Genomic DNA, 23,005 nt, shown 5'->3' with positions numbered 1-23,005 from the left:
ATGCATCTCATATTGTGCTACAGGGAGAAGTGATCAGCCGTGAATGCAATGCAGGATGTGTGAATCAAAATTATTTTAGGGAAAAGCTACCGTAAGTTGAGAGGGTTTGTTGTGATTTTACCCTCCTGGAAATGCCAACTTATATATACATTTGATTAGACTAAAAAAAAAAAGTTCAGCAATTGAAAAAAAAAAAAAAAAAAAAAAAATGGTCAGGTGACGGCTATACTGCAACACTCAAAGTTCATTTCAAAAAACGTTCGGACAGCTATCGTCACCTGGATCATTAGGCACATGCTGTGGGTGTTGCTTGGTGGGACCATTCTGCTTCAACCTGCCAATTTTCACTGTTCAATTTTTTTTCAGCAGTGAACTTGAAGACATCATTTTCGTGGAATAAGGCTGACAACATTCAGTTTTTGATTGTTGTTGATTGAAAAAAATGGAATTTTCAGCTGTATTAACAACAAACTTTCACTCCTGGACTTTTTGTTTTTTTCTGCCATTTGATAAGAACAATGTTCAGGTGTTTTTAGCTTTTCGGGGTAGGACTGAGCAGCCTAGTGGTCTTTTTTGAATGCTCCTTTCGCAACAAAATATGAAATTACTCTCCAGCGAGCCTTCTTCTTTTCATTTCTCAATGAACTCAATGTTTCAGCTGCATGCTTTTACCCCTTTTTTTTCTCACCATCAACATGCGTGGACATTGCTTTTCAATCATCAATTTTCTGCTTCTATAAACCGTATCTACTCGCAGCGACCGTTCAGGACTTATTGTCCTGACAAGCCCATGCAACACTTGGACCTTGAGGCGAGGCGACGCAGTAAATCTGCTCTGCGTTTTGGAGGTCCTTATACAGATGGTTCTACAGGCTATGACAGTTTTTCTTATTTCTGATGGATGTTTTTTCTATTGGGATAAATGATTAAGTTATGGGGCTATTTCAGAAGTTGGGACAGCCTCTGACTTGACTCCATAACCACGGTGGCCCTGCTATAACCTACTACAGTTCAAGATGACACTGAAACTGGCAAAAGACGTCTGTACTGGGGCCAAAGCCTCATCAATGCGTAGGAAGCGCAGTATACTTCTGATGAATTATGTTCACTCTTTCTTATTATTCATGTTCAGTGACTTATTCCTTGTGAAGATTCATACCCATCCATCACTTGTTGTATAATTTAGCTTGACAAGATTTGAATAACTATGAATTAAGCTCAGGATGAGTCAGTTCACCTCTCTGTCTCTCAGTGGATCAGTCGTGATGTTGTCCCAATGATTGCTAAAAATATATCTTTGTTTTTCTTCCAAAAAACTGTACCTTTTTGTGACTCATCTATATTTGATGTGTGCTGAGGCTGTGTTTTCCTTTGGCTGTACTTCAGCATGTGTGTGAAATAGTAATCGGCTTGTTGAAAGCCACTAATACACACGTGACTTTAACAGTGACATTATTCATAGTTAAGTATCGAGCCATCATTCCGTCCTCACTTATTTAATATGCCACGAAAGCCGACTTGTTTTGCCATAATGATTGCCTTTAGACTGTATGCATCTCATATTGTGCTATAGGGAGAAGTGATCAGCCGTGGATGTAATGCAGGATGTATGAATCAAAATTATTTTAGGGAAAAGCTACCGCAAGTTGAGAGGGTTTGTTATGATTTTACCCTCCTGGAAATCCCAAACAATATATATTTATATTTATATATAATTGTCAAACTTAGGTCAAAACACACACACACACACACATATATATATATATATATATATATATATATATATATATATATATAAAATTAAATAAAAAATATAATTAATTTACTTCATGTCTTTTACTTTGTCTTTGGGAGTTGTTCTAAACTACAGATTTTTTTTCTTTCTTTTGTAAGGCAGCTTCTAAATGACTCTTACTTTGAAGCACTTTTTCCGTGCTGACTAAACACATACCGCTGAGTCATGAACACTTCCTGAGCTGGGATCAAATTGGCTAACTCCCAGGCCCAGTCTGAAAACTCGACCCTGGAAGTCTCACATTATGAGGCACGACACAGCGTGTGTTCTCTGTTTATAGATGGCAGCCATGTTTGCAGCAATAAATTAATTTAAACTGCTTCTCCTCACAGACTTCAGTCTTTATGGCGTGATGAGCTGAAAGCAAAAGGCCGGGAGGGAGCCTCCCTGACCAGAGTCTTCTGGAGATTCTGCCGGACCCGTACTTTGGTGGCCATCTTCTCCCTCCTGCTCACTATGGTGTCAGGCTTCGTGGGCCCTGTGAGTTCACAATTTTCTGTCGCTTCTTTTTAATTCTGCCGATTCAGCCAATAATCTTCTCAGCATGGTGTCTGGCGCAAAGTCCCACGACCTGATGTGTTTACTGCAAATCCGACTGCCCACTGGGGTGGAAATTAAAGCGAAAGCATACTGCTAGATTCCTGTGTGAAACAGAATCGTGCCACACTTGGTTGTTATTTCCTTATTCAGGATGACGAAAATGTCCCATTTATAACAAGAAACATTTTTCTTCACACATTATGGACTCATGGCCTCACGAAATATTTTCAGTTTCTACTTTCTGGTGAGTTGAAATGAACCTTGAGACATTTGATGTGGCATAATTCTAAAAGTCGGTATTGGGAAGGACATTACTTTAACGTTTGTCAAAAGTGTGGAATATTTATGGGTCTATTTCAGCAAAAGATGAAAGTGTTTTTGCTGACCCTTAAACTTTAAGCTGATTATTTTAATGTCATGATTCATGTGCCTTCAACTGCACGCAACTAATAGCATTAAGTGGATTTGGCTCTCACACAATGACTCATGTGTTTCACATACCAGAGTGATTGATGTTGGAGACCATTTTTCAAGACATTCTCTTTGAATTTGTTAAGCACTGGAATTTCGATAGAATGCCACAAAACCTACTTCTATTGAATATGTGAGCACTTAACTGTCATGTCTTACTGTTTCTTTATTGATTTTTATGTATAGATCGATGGCACATTTTCTTTTTCCGATCATTCATTGTTCTTCGTGTGCACCCTCTCGTCTTGCTCTTGCTTCTGCAGGCTCTGCTGGTGCGATATTTGCTGGAATACTCCCAAAACTCAGAGAGCCACATAATGTATGGTCTAATGCTGGTCGCCGGCATCTTCCTCATGGAGCTGATACGCTCCTGGTCGCTGGCGCTCATGTGGGCTGTCAGTTACCGCACTGCTGCTCGACTTCGTGGTGCTGCCCTCACCTTCGCCTTCCACAAGATCCTTCGACTGCGCAGCACGAAGGACATCAGCCCTGGTGAGGTAGGTGGTCAGCAAGAGTTCAAATTGAATTTTTCTTGAAAGTAAATATCGGTTTTAATAAATATTTTACAGTTCAATACTATAATTGTACAAATCTCAACCCCCTTAATTGTCAAACTTAGGTCAAGGCTCAAACTTGGGATGACAGAACCTTGTCCTTAAAGGTTCTTTGACTCCGGATGGGCCAACCAGAGGAGATCTGAAGCATGTGTACCTTCCTGCACCATTTAAACAGTGTTGAAACTCATTTCCATTGACTTGTATCTACATGAATCCATCCCGTTTTCCTACTAACTTCCGCTCTTGTTGAGATGTTGTCTGTAAAGCACTTTGTGCACAGCCTTCTTAAAGGTACTGTAGAGATTTTAGTGTTTATTAGTTCATTTCATTCATTAATATAGTTTAATATAGGTCTAATTCTAATGAATTTAATGTAGTTTTCCAAAGACAGGGTTTATTGCAGTCACAAATGTATGTGAAAGACGACATATCTCATATGGGGCTGAATTGTTTTTCCAAAAAATATCTATTCAATGACTGAATATTGCCAGTTAAAAACAAAAAAAAAATACACATTTTTTAATTATGGTCTGCGCTCATGCAGCCATCAGTTGTGTGGTCCTGAAAGTTAGTGGTAAGAGGAAAAAGAACTCTTATTACCAGAATAAAGGGGGCTTTGTTATTACTATTAAATTGTTCCCAACGGTGTACATGTAGGAATCGTGGTGCCGCTTCCTTTATCGCTGTGATGATTGGTCCGTCCGTCTTATAACAACTGCACCCTGCACAATAAAACGTCTCCAAATCTTTTAATAATAATTGAGTTACACTTTACACTAGGGATTAAATTAACTATTCATAAGATAATTACATGCTTATTAACTGTTAATAACCACTAATTATGTTGTAGTTTACAGTGAATGTTCAGTGACCATTCCATGCTAAAATTCCAGGTTTAACAGGACACTTATAGGTAGTTTATAAGAAGAATGAATAAGTAGTTTATTTATGCTAACATATATTCCCCTGATAATCTAAACTGTAACCCACAACCCACCTCTGCTGTGGTCATCAACTCAGCAGCCAATAAAGGTAGGCATTTATTTCCCACCGAGATGAGCTGTGTCAAGGGAGGCCTTGCAGAGATGTGCTTTCTCTGATGACCTGCACAGATATTTTCCCAGGCTGCTGGTAAGGAACTGTGTCAATGGACGTGTCTTCCCTGGCTGGCACAGTTAAATATTAAAAGAAAGTGACACAAACATTATGACAACACTTTAACACAGCTAGAAAACACGCATTTTTGCAGTCAAACAAAATCACTATGACACGACGAACACTGACGACAAGTTCAAGTAAGATTTAGAGTGTCTGGAAATTTGAGCCGTCTTCGCCTCAAGTGACTTTCTAAGTACCTGAAATCCCTTTTAAATGGAGACCCAATGAGTGTGACCCATCGAATAAGTCCCTGTGTGCCTGTGAACTAGATGGGGAAATATGCAGTCTATTTTCAAATGGGAATCTTCAAAGTCAAACACGTACGGTTTTATTAGAAGAACTGTGATTATAGCCGTTTTCTCTGTGTGTTTTATTCCCAGATGATCAACATCTGCTCCAGCGATGGCCAGCGGCTTTATGAGGCCGTTACCGTGGGATGTCTGCTGGCTGGAGGGCCTCTTGTGGGCATACTGGGACTATCCTACACCACATACTTCCTTGGGCCAACTGCTCTGCTGGGGTCGGCGGTATTCATCATCTTCTACCCAGCCATGGTGCGATTTCAGCATGTCACAATTTCACCCGTTTTACTGGAGTTGCTGCACCGCACCTCATTTCCATGACCTTTTATTTATGTTCTAATCGCAGCAGTACATGTTTTTCACGAAATTTATTTTAAGACTAAACATTATTTTTTGAGGAACATGACAGATTTTCTACTTTCAAAATCAGCCAGTTGGAGACCTTAGTATTGATGTGAAAGGCACTTATCACTCTGGGCCTCCAGACAGGCTCGCAGCACAGCTAATGCGATGGTGTCTGCTTTCATTTCCTCTCCTGCCGCTTGTTTTTCTTGTCATCATTTCCTCCCCATGTTCCCGTCTGGGCAGATGCTTGCATCCAGACTGACTGCGTATTTCCGCAAGAGGTGTGTGGTGGTGACCGACCAGCGTGTCAGGCTGATGAACGAGATCTTGAGCTGCATAAAGTTCATCAAGATGTACTGTTGGGAAGATGCGTTCGCACAGAACATTCACAGTGAGTGCTCATAATTTATTTACTGACGTATTAGCTGCAGTGTCGCCCAAAGTAGACGCTGAGTTTATGGAAATACCCACAAATTACTGTCTTAATTGTCATTTTAGTGCAGGAAATTGAACTGTCATGATCCACACCTCTAAGCCCATTGTCATCGGACTATGCTTCCTTGTGCCATCCCCGATATATTCCGGTCCTGTTTGAGTCCCTGTGAGGGGAGCCTCGTAAAGCCATTGTCTCAGCGCTCTCCTTATCCGTGATTAAAAATGAGCTCCTCGCCGAAGCTCTTAGATATGAATCAAACACCCCTGGTTTTGATGATGTGCTTAAGTGACCTGGTGGGTTGTGTTTTCATTACTGCCCAGTTATGACCGATCATAGCGTTAATTAATCGATTTAAACCTAATAACCATGATTCTGGTGAGCTACAGACCACGGTTCAGTATGTGAAAGGAGGATCACTTTGTTTTGTAAGAACTTGTACATCAAGCCACACGCTGTGTTTGGCTTTGTGATGGCTTTTCCGATCCATCATTTCGGTGCGAGTGAGGACAGAGCAAACGCACTGTGATTTGAATTTAAAATAAAATGATAAAATAATATAATTTTTCCAGAAGTTATTTCCAGTTTCCCTTTCTTTTTCTTTCTGAATTAGATTGTGCTACATTCATTTGAACAATATTTATTTGCCTATCAAAATAAATAAGTAAAAGATCTTGAAGAAAATGGACAGAACAGTGGTGTAATCCTTACCACTGCTGCTTCCCAGGAAGAAAGTTCTGTATTCAAATCCAGCTCTGGAAAGACGACATATCTCGTATGGGGCTGAATTGTTTTTCCAAAAAATATCTGTTCAATGACTGAATATTGCCAGTTAAAAACAAAAAAAAAACACATTTTTTAATTATGGTCTGTGCTCATGCAGCCATCAGTTGTGTGGTCCTGAGAGTTAGTGGTAAGACGAAAAAAAAATATATTACCAGAATAAAGGGGGTTTTTGTTATTACTATTAAATTGTTCCCCACGGTCTACATGTAAGAATCGTGGTGCCGCTTCCTTTATCGCTGTGTCTTATAACAACTGCACCCTGCACAATAAAACATCTCCAAATCTTCTAATAATAATTGAGTTACACTTTACACTAGGGATTAGATTAACTATTCATAAGATAATTACATGCTTATTAACTGTTAATAACCAATAATTATGTTGTGTTATGTTTACAGTGAATGCTCAGTGACCATTCCATGCTAAAATTCCAGGTTTAACAGTACACTTATAGGTAGTTTATAAGAAGAATGAAGAAGTAGTTTATTTATGACAGAACAGTGGCGTAATCCTTACCACTGCTGCTTCCCAGGAAGAAAGTTCTGCATTCAAATCCAGCTCTGGCTTTTCTCCGGGTACTTCGGTTTCCTCTCACAGCATCCATATTGAAGAAAATGTGAACATGAGCGTACTTGACTCTATTAGATGAAAGAACGTATTTTACACATCTAATGACATGGTGTAATAACACTGTTCCTTACTCTAATATTAAGACACAAAATTTTATTAAACATTATTTTTATTCTGTCCATCAGTCGTTTTTGCTTGGCGGCCCCTAACATTAGTCTGTGGAATGAATGCGGTCCCTTTGGACATTTAACTGCTCACGGCTGATTTCCATTGTTTATTATTAAGAACACCTGTGCCACAAGTTAAGTTCAATATCAGCAACATTTGCGTCCCCTGCCACTATCACATGCACACACTGATAAATACAGCAAGTCAAGCAAAGTAAGATAAATAAAATAAGGCAAAATAAGGTTGTGCACAGGTTTCAATTCATCCATTACTGTAATTTGTACTGCATCTGTATTAATAAAAGATTTCACTCTCCTTTAAACGCATATTTTACATTGATCTTGGCTACTGTTTTGCAGTACATGTCATTTAGCAGAGCGACTTGCAGTGGGTAGGCATGTGGCACTAAGGACCTTGCTAGTTGCCTCACTGGAATTCAAACCCATGACTTCCTAGTGCACAGATATTGCTGTTCTGCCATTTATTTAATTTTATTCTATTTTATTTTGAGGGTCATCCCCAGTTCTTTATCAGTGTGAGGGCCCCTGTGCTGGGATTTTGAGCCCCCAGCATATAGGGAGTTTTCAGCTGTTATAGTCGGCATGTGGTCAAGTGCTCTTCTGCTTTAATGCTTCTGCAGGATGCTGACAAAAATACTACGGAGAATCCTGTATCTTAAATTATTCTCAAGCCTTTGAATATCACCTGATGAAAAAAATAAAGGGAATTTATTTGAATACACAACAGTTTAACAATTGGCTCTTTCAGAATCTGTCATTTAAACTCAACACAAGAAATGTACAGCTGGGTTTGCCTTGGTTTTGTGTTTTAGTGAGCGGGCTGAAATTAACACGATAGGTTGCTAAGGCTTCACTTTTACTAAATACTTGCTTCTTTAAACTGTGTTGATACCCCGTGTCTGGAGCTTTTTCTAAGTAGGCAGCATAAGTAATCCTGCGGTGCAGAATAGGCACCAAAAGCAGAGGAAGTCTTGCATTCTGCAGTTCTCTTGGTGCTACATTAAAGAAGCTTTTCCAAACTCCATGTAAACCACAAGTGAAAACTGCATCAAGCATGTGCGTGTACAAGATAGTGGTGTGCATGTAGGGGACAAGATGAAAGCTGTAGGCTTGGACAGTTATCAAGGTTGAGCAGGTTTGGGAGCCTTTTTCATACCATGTAAGTAAAGGACCCGTGTCCACCCTCTTACATCGACTTCTGTTCGCTCTCTGTGGGGAGTTAATCCACTCCAATGGCTTTGTTGCTCAAGGAAATTACAAGAGCATCTTTGAGAAAGCAGTGTTTCGTCTTTTCACTTTCTCTTTGGTTTCCTTTCACAGAGGTCAGGTCAAAGGAAAGAAAGATACTGGAAAGCGCCGGGGTCACACAGAGCCTCACTGTGGGAGTTGCACCGATCGTTGTTGTGATTGCAAGTGTGTGTACGTTCACCCTCCACATGGCCCTGGGCTATGACTTGACTGCCGCTGAGGTAATGTTAACAAACACTTGAGATTACGGCAGAGGATTTTATTGTTGTACTTCAAACCGTCGGTGTCCTTGGCTCATCAAATCATAATTCCCCCCCATCCCTTTTGGCTGCAGGCGTTCACCGTGGTTGCTGTTTTTAACTCCATGACCTTCGCCTTGAAGGTCACACCCATGGCTGTGAGGGCTCTGTCTGAGGGTGCCGTTGCAGTTAAAAGGTTCCAGGTAAAAATGTGAATATTCACTGGACATTGGAGTCAGGTGAACTGAGGATGACATCCAAACCTAGTGACCCCCCGGATGCCACATTATTCTCAAGACAAGTGACATCTTGCCATTCGGCTGGCAGAGCACATTCTTAAAATAACCCATATTCACAGGCTGAAGTGGTCAAATATTTTGCTCCTCTGTATGCAAGCAATTATACTGACATCTGGGTTATTGCACTTTTAAAAGTCAATAGTGATATGAAGGTTCTAGTCAAACAAGTACTTTAACCAGTAACCTGAAAAGAATATGTTTGCAGAGAGCGGTATAGCCCATGCCTTATTATTACCTCCTGACAATACATGTGTCCCCACACAGGCACAAGTCGAATAAAATGTCCATGAAAAAAAATCTATAAAATAAAATTAAAATTTTTACGGAAGAAGGGCCACCTGTGAGCGAAAAGCAAAGGCACTCTGCTCTATTCAGAAGTAGTAAAAATATTTTTTTTTCCTGCACAGTCACTAAAATAAATCATGTGACAGCAGTGATACGCTGTCACATGATTCATGTGACATTGATCTTAAATAAATGGCAGTATGTGCCAATGCATCATCGCTGGTGATGCATTGGCACATACAGTACATACCCATCCAGGTTCAATTCCTGGTTCAGATTTCTTTATATGCGGCGTATCCTATAATCCACATGTAGTTTCTTAGTTGTACAAGCACACAAGAGATGTTGTTGACCACAAACTTTTTTACTTACTGGTGCACGCAAAAAGTTTTACTTGCCGGTTGGATGCCAGCTGCAGATGCGCGTGTCCTTGTGCCCCTGAGCAAGACGCTTAACCCTAAATTGATCTCAGCGTCACCCAAGTGGCTGCTTGTCTGAGGAGAAAATGAATTTCCTCGCTGGTGGATCACCACGCAGGTCACGTATTGACTTTTCAACACAGTATCGTATTTCATTCCGTTCGTTCACAAACAGGACTAGCATGCCAATGTTCATGTTAATGCTCAAGTTTCACAAGAAGTTCTTAACTTTCACTGACACACTGTTTCACCAGAGCTCGGCAGTACAACCATAGAGCGTCATACACTCTGGTAACATCCGTATCATGGGTTCAAGCCTTTTATTGTGTACTGATCCTTGAATATAAATAATAATTTATTAGATGTATTTATTATTTCCATGAATATTTAATCAGTTTTCTTGACACGCAACCTTCTTATGACACACAACCATTAGTGAGCCACTTATCATTGTCAAAATAACCTGTTCTTTAACCCTACAGAGACTGTTCATGATGGATGACAGGGAGGTGGTTTTGGTCAAAATGGAGGATCCTGGTAATGCAGTGGAGTTTCAGGATGCGACCCTTGCATGGGAAAAGGCCAGACCCCCGGCTGTCAAAGCAAACCCACCACCCAAGAATCAGTTTCACAGAGGAGGCATGAGGAGGATGCTGCGCAGGGAGAAACTCAGCCTGTACATTTCAACTGAGGACGGCAAAGCAAACAAAGAAAGCCCCAACACTCAGAGTCTGCTCACAAACATGGAACAAGAAAGTCCGCAAAGCACCATTTCTTCCACGCAGAGTATCCGACCTCCTCTGCACAAGACCCTGCACCGGATTGACCTCCGCATTAAGAGGGTATTTCAAACCACTGAAGGATTTAAGAGCTGGTAACCCTCTGCACCAAAAGTTGCTTTAACATCTGCATGTTCTCTCCGTCTAGGGAGCTTTGGTCGGGATCTGTGGAGGTGTAGGTAGTGGGAAGAGTTCTCTTCTATCAGCCCTCCTGGGACAGGTGAGAGTCGACTATCTCTTCAATTTAACATTTGTCTTCAAAAGACGCTCGGATAATTCCTAGCTTTCATCTTTTTGAAGATCTGAAGTCTTGCAGTCTGGTTGCGGGAAGCAGCGGTGGCATGCAATGACCTGCAATTGCAGGAGATTGTTTTAAGTAGCTTCCCTCTATTATTTCCCAGATGACCCTGTTGGAAGGCAACATCGCAGTGAGCGGGGGGTTCGCTTTAGTTTCTCAACAAGCCTGGATCCTCAATGACTCTTTAAAGGAGAACATACTCTTTGGAAATGAGTACGACAGAGACAAGTAAGTAATAACACTGTAATAACAGTGCTAATGGGTTGAATGACATGTTGAAACAGGGTTGTTTTTGCTGAATGAAAATTACTACTCCTGGTTATATGAGAAGCAGATTTGTTGACTTGTTTGAATAAGTTACGCTAAATTAAGTAGCTTCAGAAGTGCGAAAATGAAGGCCAATTAAAATATGGTTTTGTTTCACTCCGGTTTAACCACCCTCAGGCAGGAAACAAAGCCAAGATGCGTTCACTGACCTCTCTGTCTTGCATGTTATTGCAGCAGCTTACTGTGTATCCATTTTATACACAAATATATCAAAGCCAGGTGAAACAGATGAACACCTGCAGTGCACCCTATCCTCAGGCACAAGAACATAAACAGTGTGTCTGAAGACTAAATCTAGCTGTATAGGAAAAAAGGAAAATTTGTAAACATGTTGGACAAAGTGTTTTTGATTTTATTTTATTATTTTCGCTATTTTTTGTTTTGTTGACTAGATTATGTAAAATATGTTTCTGTATATCATCTTATAGCTTTTTAATAAACCCTCATGAGGATACCAAACAAAAAGGGTACATTTGAAGAGGTAAAATTATGTCATCTAAGTGTCACAAAAAAAGTTATTATTTTGATAGTAAGTTAAGTCAACTACCAAGACTGGATACGATGGATATGATGATGTTGGCATATTTCGTGTATGGGATGATGGACAGGGCGAAACGTCTGTTTAAAAATGTTTGGCAAATATTGCATCTCACTTTATTGATTGATGTGTCCATTGTAAAATGTTTTCAGTTGTGATGGTCGATGGCCGAGCCTCTTATTGCAGGAAAAGATTTAGAATCGATGCATAGTCTGTGACTAAAAAAAAACAGATTGAGAAGAGTCACTGCACCTTCATTCAGAAAATGATACTCTGTCTTAGTTTCAGTATCTATTTTGCAACTGGTGTTTTAACTGAGTGGCAAAGAAAGTACAATTGTGTTGATTATTTTTGGTGAAATTGACTCTTTTTTTCCTGTTTCCTCTGTAGATATGAGGCTGTCCTGGAAGCTTGCTGTCTTCTTCCGGATCTTGCAGAACTACCATATGGCGACATGACAGAGGTATTTATCAAGTATTCGTATTTTTTTTATATTGTCTTTTGCATTATATTCTGTAAAAGGAAGATTTCCCTGACATATTCTCACTTTTTCACTGAAGATTGGGGAGCGTGGTGCCAACCTGAGCGGAGGTCAGCGTCAAAGAGTCAGCCTGGCTCGTGCACTCTACAGCAACAGACCCATACTCCTCCTGGACGACCCCCTCAGTGCAGTGGATTCTTGTCTCGGATCCCTCGTCTTCAGCAAAGCAATTCGGGGTATCGCTAAAGGCAAAACAGTTCTCTTTGTCACCCATCAGCTGCAGGTAAGTAAACCTTACTGACTGTTCCACATGTATCTCTGGATGAGTGTAATCTTTGTGGTTTTATGCCTCAGTATCTGCCGGTGTGTGATGATATTATTCTGATGAAGGACGGCCAGATATCAGAGCATGGCTCGCATGCTCAGCTCATGGCCAAAGAGCGCGACTATGCCAACCTATTCAACAGCATGCAACAAGAGGTGAGGTTATTTGACACGGTAGAGAAGGCAGTTTTGGTTTGAGGTTTCTTTAGCCTGTAACCCTATGAGGTTACAAGATGAATAATTCACAAGGACAGACGCATCCAATGAGTAGGAATAGTTAATGCATACTGTTCTTTTTTTCAATTATTAATGCAGGTTATTCACTGGTGAGCTACTTAAATCATATCAGAGTCCATTGGAGGCTGCTTTTTTTCTTTCCAATTAACATCTGAACTATCATTGAATGATTTTTTTATGATAAAAAGATCCTGAGGATAATACGAAATTCAAAAAATACAGAGTAGAAATTAGGCAAAGGAGTGTGAATAGTATTCCCAAAATCTTGGTGCATCAAGCGTGGGAGACGGAAATGCTTGGTATTCATCTCCTTATTCTGAAAACCTTATGCATTTTAAATCCATGCCTCTGCAAACCAGGTTCTCGTTGCATAGGTATGAAAATGGGAGAAAATCTAGCATTCTCTGGGTGGTCTGTCATCTACAGCACGGAGCTCATTTCCATCCACTTTATTGCATTTTAACAGCTGTATAAATATATTCTCTGGGAATAAGAGGAATCCAATCTTGGTGAACGTTCTAAATCAATTGAGTGAGTCTGTTTTGGCAAAGCAAATGTCTGATTTTTTTTTATCTTTGTAATTATACATTATTTAAAATGCCAATTATGATATGAAGCAGATCTGCATTTTATTTATGTGCATTTTAAGTTTATATTTTTCACACATCCGCCTACATTTGAATTTGTTTAATTTCTTTATTGCATTATCTTTTGTACCCTTTATTTTGTGGTGTACATGGCATATATATTGATATTTTGAATTCATGATAAACAATGGCATTTTGTTTTTGGTTTTTTTTTTTTGTATAATAGGAGGCCCTATCAGGTTTTTCACTGTTTAAGCAGTTATCTACAGTGTTAGCAATATGAAATGTCACCATAATATTTACTCATGTGTGACAAAATGATACATTTCTGAGTAATTTACTTGCCAATGCAAACTATAATGTGAAGCTAAGTGGATGTGTGATTCCATTACTGAAGGAAAAAAAAACAAACACACAATTGGGCCCCTAACTGAAAAAAATAACCTTTTTAAGAAATTATTTTTAAAGTATTACTGACAACAAATGCCCAAAAAACACTTTATTGTCACTTCTCCATCTTTATCTACCGTCTAACTTGACTTTTTTTCTATTTCTCACTCAGAATATGGTGAAAGAGAATTTTAAAAACAAACAACAAACGGTGGCTGCAGAAACAACGACCGTTGTGAAAGTCGCCAAAACTGTGACAGTGGAAAACAAAAAAGCAGGTGCGCTAAATAGCAGGTTCAACTGGCAAGAAACGGACGTAACTTTCACTGTTTACTTTTTCATCTCAGAAGGGCTGATGAAAGCTGAAGAGAGAGGTTTTGGTGCTGTCTCCTGGTCTGTCTATGGTGCCTACATCCAAGCCGCTGGTGGACCGTTCATCTTCTTCATCAACATCTTCTTCTTCCTGGCCACCACCGGCAGCATTGCCTTCAGTAACTGGTGGCTAAGCCACTGGATCCGGCAGGGCAGTGGGGTCAGTTTTTCTCAGTTCTTTACAACAGCGCGCGCTCCACAGAGAGTTGCTGCAGCCACCCATGCCATAAATCTGAATGTGCATGAATAAAAAGCAACATAAACTTAATTAAACTCAAGAATCGTGAGAACAGATGTGCTGCAAACCAAGTCGAGGCCACTGAGAAATGTGCCTGTAATCGAAAAGATCATTTAGCTGACTGATTTTCATATGTTTTCTTTGTACGCCACAATATCAATCCACCCCAGGGCTCTAAAAATTAGATGTTTTTACTCACTCTTTGTAATTTGTTGCTCCATCTGCCCTCAGAACACCTCATTAATCTTGGCGAATGAAACGGCACCAAGCGACAGCATGAGGCTGAACCCTCACATTCGCTACTATTCAACAGTTTACATCATTTCCATGGGAGTAGCGCTGCTGCTGAAGACGATGAGAGGGTTGGTGTTCGTGAAGGTAGGTTTTCCTTCCACTACTGGCCTCTGAGGCACCAGACTTTGAACTTGAGCTGTCCATTAATAAGCTAAAGTAGCAGGCTGAAGTTGAAAGGAATGTTATAAGTTCTGCGGCTGGATGGACTAATAGTATCCATTTATCTGTCTGACTTCATCAACATTGAGTTGAGTTCATGTGAGCTTAATATTTTGGTCTGTTTTTGACATTTGACATCATCAATCAAAGATGACAATGTGTACTATAGAAGCACAAATCTTATGTTCAATTTAATGATATATTTGTGATTCTAACAGCAACTATAGTTGCTGTCTGTATGATGTATGTAATAGATATTAAAATAGGTCTAGTTCTGGAATTGCTAAGCAGAAGACCTTAAAACATCTCTTTTATGATGAAAAAAACCCCCAATTATTATCACTTTTTTCTCTTCTAATGACATTTTCATTTGACGTTTACTTTCTATTGTAATTGTGGATGTCTTTTTTTGTAATTCAAACGCCATATCTCATTTGACCTTTCACCTTTAAGCCTGCAATTCAGTTTTTCAAGAATTAAAATGTGCATGAATTTACAGTTCAGTGGTTGTATATGTCTATGTGTGTGTGGCAATAACGCCGGAAGCCAAGTAAGACGTGTTCAGTGTGTGCATGTGTTGATGAGTAGAATTGCGTGTCAGCAGCCCTTTGGGTATGTGTCGTCTTTATCAAGCTAACCCGAGCTGACACTGCATTTGCAGAGGTCAGACACTTGTGTTAATGTCTGCCACTTGAAATTGCTAATTCTTCAAAGATGGCTACTCTTTTCTTCTCCACCCCAAGCTGTGATGGGATCTTTGCAAGCCTTGAATATTCCATTAATAGAATTCATTTGTTCTTTGCCGCCGTGCTTAATTTCTGTCCCCCTGCACATCAGGTCGTGAACTTACTGTCAGCCCCTCCGTTTAAGCCATTACAGATCAGCTCACTCAATTAAAGTACCTGCACATGTAAGGGAGTCAGAATCGTGAGGACGTGCGCAGCTTCGCTGTCTTTGTTGATTTGGTTCTGAGCGCTTCAGAGAACCGCTTCTATCCAGCTGTGTGTTTATCCGTCCGACAATTGTTTCCATATGTTTCTGTTAGCTGTTTGTTTTCATTGTCGCATTCAATTTTCCAACACGGCTCATTGTGTTGACAGTGCACGGTGAAGGCTGCCTCCGTGCTCCATGACAAGCTGTTTCGAAGACTCCTCCGCAGCCCCATGCACTTTTTTGACACCACACCTTTGGGTCGTATCCTGACCCGCTTCTCCAGGGACATGGACGAAGGTAAGACTTGACATGAGAGAACTGTCCCACCGCTTTCATTAAAAATGAACTCGAAGGTTGACCGCAACGACAAAGCGCAAAACACGGTGTCATTAGCTTTATTTACTGACGGCAGTGACACAGTTATTAACCTATTTAGCGCCGTCAACAACACCCCCTGACATTGTTACGCTGCATGGAAAGGTTATGTCTAGTGTGGCTCTCATTGAGTCTGGATATATTCTTAACACTGAGATGGAAAATGTGTGAGCTCTTTTCACCCGCTACTCTTCCATTTTCAATCTTAACAGCCACACAGTAAGTCGTGCAGTACAAAAGTACATTTCCAGGTTTTCTGAAGCTTGCTACACTCTTAACTCCAGACAATCAACTGCGTCGAAACATCTATTTTTATTAGTAGTTGTACTGTGAAGTGTAAGTACTTTGGCTGGGACTTGAACGCATTCATTTCATGGTTGTTTTGGGTATGACATCACATTGTATCATACGCCAGGAAGTGATGCATCCCCATGAGTGAAAGTTTATCCAAGATAGGACGTGTTGCATCTCTAGTTTGAGATGTTAAACGTGTCTTACGCAGTCTCTATTCCTTCTTTCCAAAGTGGATGTGCGTCTCTCCATGCAAGCTGAGATGCTGCTTCAGAACCTGACCCTGGTGCTCTTCTGTCTGGGAATGGTCAGCGTCATCTTTCCCTGGTTTCTGATCTCCATCATTCCCCTCGGAGCCTTTCTCTACATTGTCAACCGTGTCTCCAGGTCAGAGGCTTGTCATTTTTTTGTGTAACTTCCTGAATTTACAGTCCATTCTGAATGAGGTAATAGTCGTCCAGGTGTACGGGTTTTGTCATTTTCTAGGATGATAGGGCCTTTTCATTTCATCTTCTGCACCCACCTTATGGAATTTAATAAAATCGACTTTTATTAGTGGACATATTAAACCAGTAAATCACGAAGAGTAAATTACACCTTGGATTTATTTTTCCAACACAATTGCCTCCTGTCGCTGGCCAGCTCAACATTTTCAAGTCTTAAGAAATGATCTTCTTTAGGATTGAATTATTCTTGATTTATGAATTGGTTTTCTAGTGTCAGAATACATGCTGCCTCCCCATAAAATATGAAATGTTGAAGTTTATATTGCGCATTCATTTGCCTCTAACAAAGTAGGTCTCCAACAGGCCAGACCTAAGCTCCTCTGTTATGTAAACACAATCTTGAAAATGCTACTTGACAACAACTCAACAAGTTTGCTCGTCAGCGTCTTTTATCAGTCTCCTGAAAATCGAACACAAGAAGTCAAATTTGGGGAAAGTGCTGTGATCATCTTTATCTGTGTGTGTGTGTGTGTCAACTCTTATCTGTAATTGATTTTTGCCTCCCTCGTTCTGAGGTAAATGTGCCCTGATCGTATGACCGCTCTGCCTCAGTCATTATTCAGGCTTTATTTCCTGCAATAATGGTGAATCCTGAACAGCAGCTTGACAGTGTCTTGGGAAATAACTGCAGGAATATTTCCTCTTATCTGAGTGATCTGGAGAGAGCATGAAATATTCAAGAAAAGCCCTGTTAAAAGACGGATGCTGTCTGAGGACGACATCAGAGACATTTAAATGTCTGGCTGTCAGATTTGTTCTAATGATCCCTGAGATTGTAAGTGGTTTGAGGTGTTGACTTGAGTCCCAGTCTGGACTTGCGAAAAAAAACAAAAAAAAACAAACAAAAAAAAGATTTATTCTTGTCTTCATCATAAATTATTGACACCATAGCTTGCTTTTATTTACATCCTCACCTTGTATTAGTTTATTTATGACATATTTACAGTGTGATGGATTGGCGATCACACCAGCAGCCGAACACATTATTTTATGAACTTTTGAAGTAATTTCATGGCGCTTGTGTCTGGAGGGCACATGTCAGTGCCATATAAGCCAGGATTTCTCATAGTAATGACCCACATCTAAAACAGCATTTATGGAATTCTCAAATGAAAGCGCCCAGAGCATCAACATGTTTGTCTGCATCAGAGCCTGGAAGCACAGAAGTGTCATGTTCTCTCCCTCCCTGTTCTCAGATTTTTATGAGAAAGGCAAATGATTCATGAGAGACTGGTTATTCACCAGCAGCATCCATTCCATCCCTGAGTCTAAAAGTAGAAATGCACCCTCCTTTGTCAGTGAAGCAGCCCGCGCTTGCACCCGCTCGTGGACAGAGAGCAGCTTTCGGACTGCCGAGGGCTTGAGAGAGCTTGTGTGCCTATAAACGTGTGTGAAATGATGCTCCTGATGTAACCCAATTTATATGTGCTCAGCTTTTTGGAAGGAAGAGGGCGGATTTATTCTCCTTCATTCTGCTTCAGTTTGTGAACGAGGCTTTTGGCACATTCCCACTTTAATCTTGGAGTGAGATCTTCGCCATGGTAGTCATGTTTAGGTTCTGTCTTTAGGTATAGGTCAGACTTTCCACATGTGTCGGTGCCTTTCTACTAGTAATGGGCAGATGAGGTTTCATGAAACAGTGTCCTTTTTTCAGAGGCCAACAGATGGCACTGTCTGCTGAAAAATGATTGTATTTCAACAACAAAGTCAGTAAATCCTCACATCAGTTCTAAACCAAGAGTGCCATCTAGTGGCTTCTGAAAATTCTGACGCTGTTTCATGTTTTCAAGCCTGCAATACTGTTGCATGATACTTCATCTGACACTCACTATTACCTACTAGCATATTTTTGATTCAAAGGTTTAAAGTTCTGTTGTCTGAACAGGTTTGCTGTTGTACAATAAAAAAGTGAGGGCCTGGACTCATACACATAAGCACACATAAGCTGAAACATCAGGGTGGAAGTGGTCCAGTGATGAGCGAACTCTGGCTTGATGAGGATTCTTCATGCAGTGATCTAATTTTCAGAGCACAGTAGGTGCCGCACTATGCTTAAAAAGCATTTGAGGTTTCATTAAAAAAGCTGTTTGAAGCCAAAGATTATGCTGCAGACAGTGGCCTCTAGTGGCCTCTAATATTTAGCACACTGTTTCATGACAGATCATCGACCAATGACTACTTTGCTGCATCAAGTGCACAAAACATTTTTTTGCGCGTCTATCCAGAAGTTTTTAAAATTTAAATTTCCCGTCAGCACCACTTCATTCAGTCTCAATTAATGTCATAACCAAAGCATCGACATTGTGTGCCGTGGTGCCCCTGGAATTGCAACCATTGCACTCAAAAGAATGCCATTGATTTTTTTATCATTAAATTAATTCATCGAAATGCCAGGCCTTTGAAAGTACAGTGCAATTATATGTTATATATTATACATTTATTAACAACCCACTTTACACGGGCTCATGTTCAATTATTTGGCTGATTTAATAATGCAAATAATGAAGCTAAAACTTCTGTTGTGATGTGAAAACACCTACAGTGTAAATGTATTTCAGGGTTTCAACTGACAAAAAGTTTCTGCTGAGTAATGTTTGCCCCACACTCTGACCGCAAGAAGCTATTGGACAGATGCGCGACTCCATCTAATAAAACAACTCAAACTCTGAATCCGTTTGTGCGACAAAATCAGAACAACACAGACGTCCTGGACATTAACTGTCTATTGCATGGTTGTGTTAGGTGGTTCATACTACTTCACTTATGTATAAAAGTAACTTAGGACTGCGCTGTTGAATAGCACCACAATAAGGAAAATGTATAAAAATATATTTTGGAACATTTTTGGAAAGTTATAAATATTTACACACGTCACCCCAGTGTTTTGTGTTATCTATATCAGTCTGTGATTCAAAGTCATCTGGAAAGTATTGTGATAATGGTGAAGAATAAATGTGATTCAATATATTTCCAAAAAGAAGGAGCTGTGGTTTCAGTAGGTATTATTGAGGAGCATGTCCACGCGCACACTCATGTCTAACCCTGTTGCTTTGTTGTCAGGATTATGATCCGTGAGCTGAAGCGTATTGAAAACATCAGCCAGTCACCTTTTGCCTCTCACATCACCACCAGTCTTCAGGGACTCTCCACCATTCATGCCTACGGAAGAGGGCGGGACTTCCTCCACAGGTGATCGTCATTTAAAAAAACAAAGTCGGTGAGGGAAGAAGTTTTTTTTTTCTGAAACTGGGTTTATATTTGCAGATATCAGGAACTGCTGGACACCAACCAGGCATCCAATTACCTCTTCAGTTGCGCCATGCGTTGGCTGGCTGTTCGCCTCGACCTCATCAGCATCTCCATTATCACTTCTGTGTCGCTTCTTATTGTGCTAATGCACAAGCAGATTTCACCAGCGTACGCAGGCCTGGCCATTTCCTACGCCATTCAGGTGGGTCGACAGTGCTCCGACTGCCGTGGATGAGCACACTTTCTTCTCAAACACATTTGAAAATATTTGCAGCTGACCGGCTTGTTCCAGTTCACTGTGAGGCTGATAACTGAAACCGAGGCTCGCTTTACTTCAGTGGAGAGGATTCATCACTACATCAAGGTAAAGACTGCAGGACATGCTGAGTCAGGGTTTTTTTCTGAATGACGGTGTGTTCTTGGGTGTTGTGTGTACAGTGTACTGCTGACAATACAACAAGGGGCATTTGTTGGTCCAGATTTGGTGTCTGTCTGAGAATAATTATGCGCGTGTTATTAACACCACAGGACATAGACTGCAACACCGTGTGAAATCTTAACACATTCCAAAGCACATGGTAAATCTTGTGACTCACAAGCATCATCAAAGCACAAAGATTCAATATCATCACTTTTTTTTCCCTCTTCGCTCTCACAAAAGTGCAAAGAGCGAAAATCAGTCGGGGAGCTTGCACAGCCGCACAGATTTATAGATTAATCCCAGATAACATCTCTGTTTGATCCCAGTGTCTGGAGAGCGAAGCGTCGCGACACGGTCCGGAGACAGACGCGCCTGCCCCCTCCTGGCCTCTGCAGGGAAACATCACATTTCAGGACGTGCAGATGCGTTATCGCGATGATCTGCCTCTGGTGCTAAAGAATCTGTCCTTCACCATCCCACCTGAAGAGACTGTCGGCATTGTGGGCCGCACGGGATCAGGTCTGAATCATTTCTTCTCGCTTTTTTATATCCAGTTTTTCAGCGTGTACTCCACGTGCAATTGTTCATTTGGCGTATCTCTCCTTCCAGGAAAGTCCTCGTTGGGAGTTGCTTTGTTCAGACTGGTGGAGCTGGCTGGAGGCTCCATTACCATTGATGGAATCAATATAGCACAGATTGGTCTGGATGACCTGCGGAGCAAGCTCGCCATTATACCCCAAGAGCCTGTGCTCTTCATTGGAACGATCAGGTGCTGAAAGAGCATTCTAACCCTGAGCTAAGATGTTAGGCCTCAAATCAACGCTTTCATTCTTGTCACATTTCACCCCAAATATCTTTTTCAGCTCCTCTCTTTGCTATAAATACGTTGAATCACTAAAACAGACCTCAGAGTTGAGCTAATATATAAGATGTAACTGCTTATGTGGCTCTCTTGTATTTAAATGCATGCTCTTTTTGAATTTCCAAATATTATTCTGGAATCTTTAGAAAATAATCTCTGGCCATCATCATCCAGACTTTTCAAAATTATGCCTAAATGAATGTGCTGAATTATGTGTGATCATAAAAACATTTAATGATAAAGAAGTTATTCAAATAATAGTCACTTCAATGCATTTATTATTTTAAATGTGGAATATAAACGTGGTTGTCCATCATTATTTCTTGAAATGTTTGACTGAAACATAACTGATATTGTTGAATTACACTGTGATGTTTTATTTAATTTTATGAAATCATATTACTGAAACCATAAATACAAAATACATTGAAAGTCATTTTAATGAAATTAAATACCACAGAAATTCTTTTTTTGCTCTAAACCTCAATCAATACTCTCAGCAATATGAAATGCATTGAATGATGATTAAATGTTTTAATATTTATGACTTAAATTTGGAAAATGAATAAAATGTTTTTGTTAGAAATGCAGGATATAAACAAATATAACTGAAACAATTTTGATTGATTCAATTAAGTATGTAATAAAATGAAGTCATTTTCATAATTTTTTTTCGGGGGGGGGTAAAAAAAATAATGTAACCGGTGAATAGAGCCAGTATGAAGTGAGAATAAAAAATATGTGACAACAAAAGAATTTCTTTGTATCAAACATGCAGCTAAATTACCGCGCTCTTTTCTCCCAACAGGACTAATTTAGACCCATGGGATCAGTACTCCGACGCCCAGGTGTGGGAGGCTCTTGAAAAGACGCACATGAAAGAAATGGTGAGCCCAACACAAGATTCACATGAAGCTTAAACATCTGCTCCATTCACACAATACATGTCGCTTCCTGCAGGTCAGCACGCTGCCGCACTCCCTGCACTCCGAGGTGACAGAGAACGGCGAGAACTTCTCAGTGGGAGAGCGACAGCTGCTGTGTGTGGCCCGGGCTCTTCTACGAAACAGCAAGGTGCTGATTGTACAGCTCTGCCCTCACACATTTAAATGTAGAACACGATTAGGTAGCTGAGACGGCAGCCAGGCAATGATGGAGAAGGCGTGCACGCTACACCAGTGGGAGTGAGGTAACACTGGCCTCTAGCGGCGGACAAGGCAATTGCCGCCTCAGAAGAGTAGGTTGCTTGAGAGAAGAAATACATAGAAGTATGCATCTTTACGTTTACTAAATATTCCAGCAGAAAACAGTCGTATGTTTTTTTGACCTTCAGTAGACAGTGAGTTGACTTGCAGTCATGTGTGCTCCAGATCCTTCTCCTTGATGAGGCGACAGCCGCCATCGACACAGAGACCGATCGCTTAATTCAAGAGACCATTCGCTGTGAGCTTGGCAGCTGCACCACCCTCATCATCGCCCACCGACTCAACACTGTGATGAACTGCAGCCGGGTCATGGTGCTGGAGAATGGCCAGGTGTGTATTGGAGCGACGCTCGCGCGAGAGAGCCTCCAATTAGCAAGTGGAGAGCCACCGATTTATCGTGCAAATTGCCCCGTTTGAGCTGACGGATTGGATGAGACAGTTTGCTCTTTACTTTGAACTGTTTGGGTACAACAAGTCAGTTAAGGCAGGTGCTGGACCTGAACT

At 40.6% G+C, this 23,005-nt stretch overlaps 1 protein-coding gene across 3 annotated transcripts in view; it reads left to right on the top strand.

Moving 5' to 3' along the window:
- The window catches only part of wu:fb13g09 (ATP-binding cassette sub-family C member 5), a 34,827-nt gene that overhangs the window by 9,857 nt on the left and 1,965 nt on the right, over positions 1-23,005 (top strand). For 2 of the 3 annotated variants that reach the window (XM_053878808.1, XM_053878809.1), the window contains exons 4-28: positions 2,128-2,275; positions 3,070-3,303; positions 4,902-5,075; positions 5,412-5,559; positions 8,466-8,614; positions 8,728-8,835; positions 10,118-10,477; positions 10,563-10,634; positions 10,816-10,940; positions 11,968-12,040; positions 12,138-12,341; positions 12,413-12,538; positions 13,769-13,874; positions 13,944-14,128; positions 14,438-14,584; positions 15,760-15,889; positions 16,492-16,645; positions 19,825-19,953; positions 20,029-20,215; positions 20,288-20,377; positions 20,761-20,953; positions 21,044-21,203; positions 22,105-22,183; positions 22,257-22,370; positions 22,667-22,831. In XM_053878808.1, coding sequence (XP_053734783.1) covers positions 2,128-2,275; positions 3,070-3,303; positions 4,902-5,075; positions 5,412-5,559; positions 8,466-8,614; positions 8,728-8,835; positions 10,118-10,477; positions 10,563-10,634; positions 10,816-10,940; positions 11,968-12,040; positions 12,138-12,341; positions 12,413-12,538; positions 13,769-13,874; positions 13,944-14,128; positions 14,438-14,584; positions 15,760-15,889; positions 16,492-16,645; positions 19,825-19,953; positions 20,029-20,215; positions 20,288-20,377; positions 20,761-20,953; positions 21,044-21,203; positions 22,105-22,183; positions 22,257-22,370; positions 22,667-22,831 — 3,760 coding nt within the window. The remainder of the gene's footprint in view (positions 1-2,127; positions 2,276-3,069; positions 3,304-4,901; positions 5,076-5,411; positions 5,560-8,465; positions 8,615-8,727; positions 8,836-10,117; positions 10,478-10,562; positions 10,635-10,815; positions 10,941-11,967; positions 12,041-12,137; positions 12,342-12,412; positions 12,539-13,768; positions 13,875-13,943; positions 14,129-14,437; positions 14,585-15,759; positions 15,890-16,491; positions 16,646-19,824; positions 19,954-20,028; positions 20,216-20,287; positions 20,378-20,760; positions 20,954-21,043; positions 21,204-22,104; positions 22,184-22,256; positions 22,371-22,666; positions 22,832-23,005) is intronic. The other variant, XM_053878810.1, reaches the window with a different exon arrangement.

The sequence above is a fragment of the Synchiropus splendidus genome, chromosome 11, assembly GCF_027744825.2.
Source record: "Synchiropus splendidus isolate RoL2022-P1 chromosome 11, RoL_Sspl_1.0, whole genome shotgun sequence".
Taxonomy (NCBI): domain Eukaryota; kingdom Metazoa; phylum Chordata; class Actinopteri; order Syngnathiformes; family Callionymidae; genus Synchiropus; species Synchiropus splendidus.
This window is presented reverse-complemented; position numbering and strand designations above follow the sequence as displayed.